Raw genomic sequence first — 10,488 nt, forward strand, 5'->3', positions numbered from 1 at the left:
TTGTCAATGTTGGTGCACTTCTAGAGGAAATTTTTTAGAGGCCGTTTTACAAATTGTATTTCTATCATAATAAATTAATAATACCTTCTCCTCTAAATCATATTTTATTTAGCACTAACTAGATCATTTTCTTCGGGATATTGGGTTGCAATAATGCTTTAGATATGTCTCTATTCTTCTGTAACTTCAATTATGATCATTTAAACTAGTTGTAGGGCTCGGTCGATACTTTGGGTAATTTAATAAGACACAATGATTCATAATTTAAAGTTGATATTTTGTTACAAGCACAAGTCATAGTTTAGTGGTAACAGGCCACGAATTTGAGAACTCTAATGCGATCTTGGCATGTAAGGTGCGATAATACGTGACAACATACAATATTTGTCTATATGTTTCAATAATCTATATAGATCACGGTTTGTAAGTTCTTCATAAATTATGTGCTTAGGAGTTAAGACCTTCTAACGCGATGTTTCGTGGTCCTTCAGTCCTTGCATAGGAAAATGAATTCGTCGGCCCTCCGTGTTATAATATCAATTCTAGTACTCATTAAAGTTGAAGTTGGCTTGTCTTTTGTGAAAAACAAAATGATTATCTAGTAGAAGATTTTGGAAGGAGACATAATCTACTAATCTAGGACCATCAAACTTTTTCATGGGACTTTTTGAAAAAATTACCAACACAAGTGACGAGGGAATCGCACAAACTTAACATTTTAGCGATTCTTTGATTGTGTTTGTCTCCTCTTTAATAGAAAGATCAGAGTAGTTTAGGACCAAAGGATGGAACAATTATTAATGTAAAGTGTAGGGTCTTCTGTGAAAGTTTTATCCTTTATACTTCCTCCGTTACGTTTTAAATGCAATAAAAAAAAATTTATATATCACAAAAATACTCCTTTATTGCATTTAAAACGAAACGGAGGAAGTATTAAATTTCAAAATTGTGTTACGGTGTGGAAATAATAGGAGTAGAAGTGAACGAGCCAATTGGGTCCTTTTTCAATGGTTGTAAAGGCTTAAGTCAGTATGAATGTGTGATATATCGTTCATTTTAGTTGTACTATTAAGTCGGGAGTTTAAATAGTAATAAGGAAGGTATATTGCGTAAGGATCGTTCGAATCTCTTATAATGCGAGTTTATAGTGATTTCTGAATGGAGTCCAAGAAAACATCTGATTGGTCCATGCATCAAGCGTCTTATGGCCCAATAGTAGGAAGCCTAATTATGTGGCCCAAATACAACTTCTGGTTTTTAAGCCCCCAAGATTGTATCTAGAGATGACAGTGGGTAATAAACCCTACCCGGATCCAGATCCATTTTTGACGGATATGGCTCCTCAAATTTTGGACCATATGGATTCGGGTAGGATCTGGATCCTCCTTAAAAAAACGAATCTTGACCGGGTCCTAAATTATTACCATGATCTAGATTTGTTTACACGTTTTTATAATATTATTATTATTATTTAATATTGTATTACCTAATATTATAATATTAGTCATTACATGTAAAAAAGAATTTTTGCTTGAATTTCGACTTATTATTCTAATTAATTTGCGATTTTTGTGCGAGTTTACTTGATAATTAAGTTCGAAAATTTGGTTGATAAATGTTAATTTTTCAAAAATAGTTGATTAATCTACAGTTTGATAATTGAATAGTTGTAAATAGTTGCAATGGTTATTATTTAGAAATTAAATGTATTTTTTGGTTGATATTAGATAACTTTATTATTTAAAATCTTTAATTATTGTGAAAATTGAGATGGTTTGGAGAAAATAGGCAAGCATCCGTTTGGGATCCGGATCCTTAGGATCCATACGGATTTGAATATGGATCCTCATTCTTATTATCCTACGAATCCGGATAGGATTTGGATCATTGCCTAAAAAATGAATCTAGAGCTTAATTCTAAAGAATCCTGTCCAAATTCTACCCATTATCATTTCTAATTGTATCTCATGAATAATGCAAGAGTCTTTCCGTTTTGGTGCTAGAGATGGCGAACAGTGCATGCCAATCCGCCCCAGCCCACCTCGTGGGCTGTGTGGACCGGGCCAGCAAAAAGTCCGGTCCAGCCAGCTCGAATCGTAAAATTGGTGGGTGGGTCGTGGGCCAGCCTTGAAATCTCACCCCAACCCGCTACGAATCACGATCTGGCCCGCTCAACCCGCACTAGTGGCCATCACTATTTGGTGCAAACTCAAAGTGCTTTTTTTTGACAGGAAAGTGCTTTTGGAATGATGAGCAACTTCTAACTTGTCATTCTTCATGTCGGCTTGGTTGGTCAAGTTGTGATCATACTTAGGATACTTAGGATAGCACCCTATACAAAATGTAATTACTAGTCATGTCTTTTCCTAGTTTTAGATCTTCAAATGGATAAATTCTTAGGAAAGATTGTTTTGCTAGTCAGATCGAAAGTCTGTACAAAAAAGGTCAAGAAAAGTATAGTTAAATATAGTGAGAAAAAGTGTTTAAAAATTATATACTTCATTCGTTTCGAATTAAATGTAACAATTTCACTTTTTTATTATTCACACTTTTTACTTTGATTAAGATTTATGATTTATACATAATGAAAAATATAGTTAAGTGAGATCTTGTTAAATTAGACTTGTGACGTACTTTTATAAAATGTACTTTTTATAATTTTTACTTATATGTAATTATAGATATTTGTGGTCAAAATAATGTCTTGGCGTACATAAAAGTGAATTTGTTGCATTTAATTCGAAATGGATGAAATAGTAAATAAAAGATCCTCAAAAGTTATGTAAAGTAGGGTAAAAATTAAGTGATTTGACTAAAAATTAGGTGATGCCATCTGACATAGGATCATTCATTTAAATAATTGCTTAACAAAGGTTAGTTATGTGAAAAAGTACATATAGCTAATATGGGTGATATAGACTTTACCCTAATATCAAGGTAAAAAAATTTACTCTATATTTCAACCTTTGTTTTGCTTCACAAATTTAAAATATTTTTTTTTGAGGGAAAAGAATTAGGGATGGGAATTATATTAAATCAAGTTCCACCAAAGTACGAATATTTTGAGGAAAGGAGTCAAGCCAAATATGCATTACAATTACATTTCCAACGAGCTAACAGGTGGGCAACAACATTAGTCGCTCGTTTAACAAGACATTGAAAATACATTAAATTCCCTAGAAAGGAGTCAAGCCAAACAGACATTACAATTACATTTCCAACGAGCTAATAGGTGGACAACAACATTACCCGCTCGTTTAACATGAAACATTGAAAATACATTAAATTCCCTAGCCATCCATCGAACATCATTCAAAACATTGAAAATAGGAAAAGATGTACTACTACAAGTGCCTTGTTTCACTGTCTTTACCACCATAAGTGCATCCCCATCACACACCAAGCTAACATACCTCATTCTAAGGGCTAAGTCCACAACACATCTTGCAGCAACAACCTCCGTAATATTGGCATCCTATCCGACAGCAAGCCTCTTCACACCATCACTAAAATCCGATCATTATGGTCTCGAAAAATCGCCCCCAAACCTCTTCATAACTATTTTTGCACTTTAGAATCTTAAGAAAATTAGTTTAGGAGAAATGTTTGGTTATTGTTTGAATAGTAAGTAAATGGTGTTAGTTTTTTTTTTTCCTTTAATTTCTTCATATCGAACGATCTCAATATTCTTCACTTAGAAGAAATACATAACTAAACCAAGTATACATAATCAAAGTTCTACTTTAGACATATGCTCGTAAAGGTGGATTATAATTTTACTGCACATGCGGTTTAGAAATATCATCTAATATCTCATCTTTTTTAATTAATTAATATATGAAATTCTACCTATCTACTATTGAAGCCATCAAGGGCAGAAAACTTTGACCATGTGCTATAATTAACGTATAAATTCACATTACTTTTTAGGAAAATTTGTAAAAAAAAAAAAACTTTTTAAAGTTTCAATTTTGCCTTAAAAACATTCTTTGTAAAAAAAACTACAAACTTAATTTTTTCTTGCAAGAAGAAATATATCTATTCCCATTTTCCGGTGTGCGTGTTTTTTCGCAATTTCGACGCTGACCCTTCTATCTTTCTTTAACCCCCTATTTTCATTAACTGCGGCACCACCCCTATGCATCTCAAAGACCACACCGAAAAATGGGAATAAGTTTCGTCTTGCAAGAAAAAATAAGTTTGTGATTTTTTTCGCAAAAAACGCTTTAAAAAGGTTTTTTCTTGTAAAATTGAACATTCAAAAGGTTTTTTTTGACAAATTTTCCTACTTTTTATACCAGTGAATAATGTGCAAATTGCAATCAAATAAAGATCCTAAAAAGTTATAATCCATTGTAAGATCTTGTAATCACGAACCATCTCCTGCATCTGTGTGCTTGCTGGTAGAAAAAAGGATCTTTATTTTCTTCTCTATTTCCAGTGGATTTTGTTGAAGTTGACAAAGTTATGCAACTCTTTGTACATTTGTTTGAAGATATATATTATAACTTATCTTTTGCAAAAGAAAAAGTCTTTTCAAGAAGTATATTCCATGTTATTGCAAAGAGAATACTGGCAAAGGGAGTGTACCTAAGAATCAATTGTTTTGGATTGTGCTTATCCTATATACTAGGCTACTATCTTATTATTCATTCATTGGACATAAATACATACATGATGCAAGCAAAGCAACTAGCAAGGCGTATTTAATTAAATGGTTCAGATAAGATGACATCTTAAAATACCATCATAATGCTCTCAATCAGGTATACTTGTGCCAATCATAAACATAAAAAATTATTAATGATATAATGGAATTCAGTTTGATGTTATCTTTGCGTCTTCAATATTTGAAAATTGAGTGATGTCAACTGAAATTGTTTAAGCATCTTTGCAAATTCATTTGTTTTTTTTAATAACGAGAAAACATACAAACGATATCAAACAATTTAAAACATAGTAAAAGGAAACCTATGATACTTACAAGCGAGAGCTAGCTCATGAGCCAAAACTATTTTGAAGCATCTTAGCAATGATTTTAATATCTTAAAGCGTATGCTTGATTGAAATTATATTGTTTTGGGAAACCCCAACAGGAACAAGCGTTTTGAATATGTGTAGACCTGGATGCAATTGAGATTAGCAGAGTGAGTCCATTGCACATATTTAGGGTTTCTTCTTTGGTTACTTTGGTGGTATTTCTTATAATTACTTAGATTCTCCCCTTTGGAAGAAATAGTGAACAAGGCTTTCGAAAAAACAAAAAGAAAAAACATGCTATCAATAATTTACGAAAATTATTATTTTTTAATATATCATTACAATAATACTTAAATTTTGAGACAAAAGGATGACGTTATTTATGTACTAGCGCATTACTCTCTATGCAATCAGGATCATCTTATGATTTTTTTTTAAATGTGAATTAGAACCATCTGTTGATGAGCTTGTCTTGGCAACCAACCGTTTGAGTCTCTTAGGGGACTCAAACGGGGGTAATTTGGTCATTTTAAGCCTTGAAAATTTCACGCGCGTATTGTTTGGTACCAATGCTAGGTTAGATTGGTATCATTGTCCGAAAATTTTGATACCAAAGTAAGGTTGCTTGGTACCAATCCTGATAACAATGTGATACCAATACCAGGTTATAATGGTACCATTGTGTAACTTTTTAAGTGTTTGAGTCTTTTTTGGACTCAAACAGTTGGTTACCAAACCTTTCTCATATGTTGATTGCTTTAACTTTTCTAGTACTTGCATGCTGACATGATCATGTTCACTGTGTTTCTATTCTTCTAGTACCGCATTCTTTTGGTAGTTGATTTCAGTACAATATAATCAGTTTCCCGAAAACCTTCAAGATCTTTTTCCTCTTTTAAGGATGCATTCTCTTCACCTTAATAAATTAAGTTTCAGATCCAAATAGTTCAGTTCAGTTTAAATAAGTTAAGTTCAATTCATATCAGTTTCAATGAGATTCAATCAGGACAATAAGTTTCAATCAGGTCCAATAAGTTTCAATGAGGTGCAATAAGTTCCAATCAGGTCAAATCAAATCCAAGAAGTTCCGATAAGGTCCAAATAGTCAATAATCAATAAGTTAGAATTAATTTATTTTTAAAGTACCACTATAATTATTTTTTCGTATTATATTTGTAATATTAGCTATTATTTTATTATTCATATTACGATTAACTGATATATTATTATTAAAAAATTTAATTAGAGTATCGTTATGATTATATAGTATTATATTTGCATTATTATCCATTATTTTATTACTCATATTATATTGGTTGATTATGTTATTATCAAAAAATATTATAATCATGATCATATAAAGTTAACACTAATAATTATCATAATTATAATATTTTGCAATTTATCTTTAATAACTAGATATAACATGTTTTCGTTACCAATAACAATGAAAGATATAAATGTTATTAATTGATTTCCTACTAGTGCTTTATGAAAACAAAGCAACACTATTAGATATACTAGTGGTGAAAGTTGCAAGTATATAAATAGTATATTTTTTATTAAAATGTTAATCATAAGAGATAACTAATAATGACTATCTTTTTTGAAGGATAAATATTAATGATTATATATGTTATAATAAAATTTGAGGGATAATATATATATTATTACTCATCAATTTTTTTGTTAAACAAGGTCAAATAAGTTCCAATCAAGTTCAATAAGGTTTAATAAGCTCCAATCAGGTCAATAAGTTTCAATCACATCCAATAAGTTCCATTCATGTTCAATCAGGTCCAATCATGTCTAATAAGTTTAATTCAGTTTAATTTAGGTCCAATAAATTCAGTTCAATTTAGGATTACATGTTGTTGGTGACCAAATCTTCATTTTTCTAGTATTAGTTGACGATGTTTATGTAGAAAGTAATATCATTTTGGAAGGATTAAAAACACAAATTGGGCAAGAAGTGCTCCATTTGTTTAGTTTTTTGTACGTACAACTTAAAAATTTCACATTTTTTTTAATGGTAAGAAGAAAACAAAATTAAGAGTCTCTTTGTATAAGGAATACTCCTAATATATCATTTACAAGTATGTGATTTTAAACAAAATTCACATTAAATAGAAAAATTAGAGTTCAAATTTACATCGTGCTTTACATGGGTTAAAATTTTAGTTTGTATAAAAAAAATTCCTTACATAATAGCAAAGAAAATATATTTTTTTTGTGTAGTTAGTGAAAACTAATTTTGTTGATTAAAGTATATTTTACATTGATTAAAAATTAATTAGCTTGGAAGGTTTTTTAAGTTTTATTAAACTAATATGAACTTATTTTTACAAAATTGAATAATATTTACTAATTACTGCTCAATATTTTGAGGTGAACTAAATAAGATCTAAATATATTTTGCGCAATTTTCCAAATTATAAGAGGACATGGCCTTCATGTACGATGTTTCAATCATTATTTACTAGGTTTATTATTAGAAATAGACCAAACAATCAGATTTCCTTGAAAATTTCGCTATTTCAAAACCTTTTTCTTTATTTATTTTGGTTTCTCTTTAGTTATTAAGAACTCCTACCCACAATAATTTGATCAGTTTTTTTGTTCGTCTCTTCACAGGAAAGTCCTTTTTAATCTCTATTGAAGTGAGTTTTTCTCAATGTACACATTGGTGAATTGTTTAATTTGTACTTAGATGATCATCATCAAAGATCAATATCAAACAGTAATATTGTATGTAAAAGGACAATAGGAATTTTTACTAGTTTTAGGCCTGTATTATAAATAACTATTCTCCCATGATTGAAATTTAACGATGCTATGGCAGCGAAGTATGTTATGATCGTATCTATTCCATATAATCAGGCGCCAAACTTGTCCAAATTAGTAGATACACACGATTGTACGATGGGAACCATACGCACGATGAATAACTAGATTATGAACACAGAGACCAATACCAATGAACATGTATCGACAGAGACGTACATATATTTATTTGGCTTAGTATTTATGTACATGTGTTCATTTGACTTTTATCCATATACATTTGACTAATTATCAATATATATGCATGCACTATACTCTATATATTAACGTGTGTGCCAACTAAGCATTGCCAAACTTGACTATTCGAGTACACAAGTTCTCAGGTGTTCCAAAAGAACCTAAAGCTATATACTCTCAGTATAAATATTTTTGCACATTTGTCACATAAATGAGCAAATACTTCCTTCGTTCTTTATCTATTGCAACAATGGGATTGAACATGATTATCAAGGAAATAAAAAATAACAAGATAAAAAAGGATAATATTGTCAACTACCCCCATCTCAAAATATAGTTCCCATTTCATTTTGCACAGTCTCCAATACATACTTTTGACCTACGATATCTTCTATTTCTTATTAGTAAAAGATAAAAAAAGTTGATATTACGAATTTATTCAATGAGACGAATCTAAGAAGACCCCTTATGAATATGTTTTTTTTATACATTAATAAGAATATTTGGTCAAAGTTTTTAAAATTTGACTCTCAAAATAGAAATGGAAACTATATTTTAGGACGGAGGAAGTAATTAGTTGATGGATAATTAATAATAGTTTTAGTGATAAAACAACAATAATTTGTTAACTAAAGTTACTTTTAATAAAAAAAACTAGTTATTAGGCCCGGGCAATGCCCCGGGTAAGAAAATTTTCATTTATTAATATTGTACTTTGATAGAATAGCACTGAATACAACTTGGTCTAGTGGTTAAAACTTTAGTACATGAACTTGAGGTCACGGGATCAAAACTCATATTATGCAATTTCTAATTTTTTATTGTACATGGATTACATGAACTAAAACTCCCTAAGGAGAGCGCCACGTGGCACCGTTCCTGATTTACGCACGCCTTTTAATATATTAGTATAGATAGCATTATTGCAATAAATATAAAACAACCTTAACTAATTCTAGGTGCTTTTAGACTTTAGAGCACTATAGATACTTTGACTCGATTCTCGAGTATACATTTATTTAAATATATTAGGAAATAAATTAGCTTTGATATTTTTTCTTGTATAGACAATATATAATCAAACATTGAATATGACTTCAAATTTCTCCTTTGCTTCATTTTTTATAATATCTAATTGAAAAAATAGATTTTCTTGTCATATACTCATATCTCCCCGTTTTCCTTCCAAGCAAAAATCATTACCCAAATAAAATTCAAATTCAGACCACCTTTGTCAACTTGTGTGACAGCATTTCATGATTAGTGCACCTCACACAACTTGTTTCCCAAAACTTGTGATCCTCTGATTTCTTAACCCAAATAAATCATGCAAATGATGCAATTGCCAAAAGTATCCAAAACAAAATGAAACTATCATAATTATAAAAACAATTTATACTTCATCACTAGCCAAAAAAAACGAAAATTACATTGAAATTACCTAAAAAAAAAAAAAGCTATCCCTCTGTATTCGTTTCTTGTTCCTATTTAAAATTTAGGGAATTAGTGTAGGAAGAACTTTCGGAAACGGAGGGAGTATCATTCTACAACACCACAACAACTAAAAATCCCTAATCTACCCCTTAAAAAGTAACCATTATTCTTCAAAACTTGAAGCAATTTACACCAGAAGATGCAAAAATAGGCATAGAAGGACAAGGCAATTGCCATGGTTTCATCATTGGATCAGAATTTAATTCATACAAACATTCTCCATTATTGTTGTTATTATTCCCAGATGATGAAGATGATGATCTGACAACTTTCGCTATCTCAATGATTGATTCAAGAGATTCTAACCTCGCAGAAAGTTTATCTTTATGATTCACCAATACTTTATTCTGCGCATCAATGGTGTCAAATATTCCAGAAACTTCCCCAATTTTCTTACCAATTTCTTCATTTTCACGCGTTAAATTACTCACTTCTCGAATTAAATCATCAAGATGTTGTTGCTTCTTTTGCCTCGATCTTCTCGCTGATTCTCGATTCGATTCCATTCTTCTACGCTTCTTTTCATCGCTGCTAAATCCTCCTTCTGATGATCCTGAGCTTCTTGTAGGAAGAGCAACACTAGTGTTTTTAACTTCGTTTGTGTTCATCAATGGCTGCATTTTTTAGGGTTTTTAAAATTTAAGAGAGAAAATTTGAAATTAAGGAGATGTTTGGTTAGTTTATGAGAAGACGTAAAACCAGTAAAGAAAAACAACAGAAAATGATTGAGCAAGACGAACACGGCGTAACAGAGTTATATGTTTCATATAGAGAAATCTGATGAATGCTCTGTATTTTGGCTGAATTTCATCACCTTTTGAAACAAAATTATGGGAATTTAAGGAAATTGAAAGAAATAGAATTTGAATTTTCTGGGTATTTTTTTTTTTATGATGAGGAGAGAGAAAGATGGGGAAAATAGGAGAGGAGAAAGAGTTATCCCAAACAGGGTATAAATAGGAGAAATGAGGATAGAGTAGAAAAGGGTATAAT

At 30.7% G+C, this 10,488-nt stretch overlaps 1 protein-coding gene across 1 annotated transcript; it reads right to left on the reverse strand.

Annotated features, from left to right (window-relative positions):
* Positions 1–9,353: 9,353 nt before the first annotated feature.
* On the reverse strand, positions 9,354–10,488 carry LOC104888416 (bZIP transcription factor 53). Its single transcript, XM_010673383.4, has one exon. The coding sequence runs from the start codon at positions 10,113–10,115 to the stop codon at positions 9,606–9,608; it is 510 nt and encodes a 169-aa protein (XP_010671685.2). The 5' UTR covers positions 10,116–10,488; the 3' UTR covers positions 9,354–9,605.

This window comes from Beta vulgaris, chromosome 3 (genome assembly GCF_026745355.1).
Source record: "Beta vulgaris subsp. vulgaris cultivar EL10 chromosome 3, EL10.2, whole genome shotgun sequence".
Classification (NCBI taxonomy): domain Eukaryota; kingdom Viridiplantae; phylum Streptophyta; class Magnoliopsida; order Caryophyllales; family Amaranthaceae; genus Beta; species Beta vulgaris.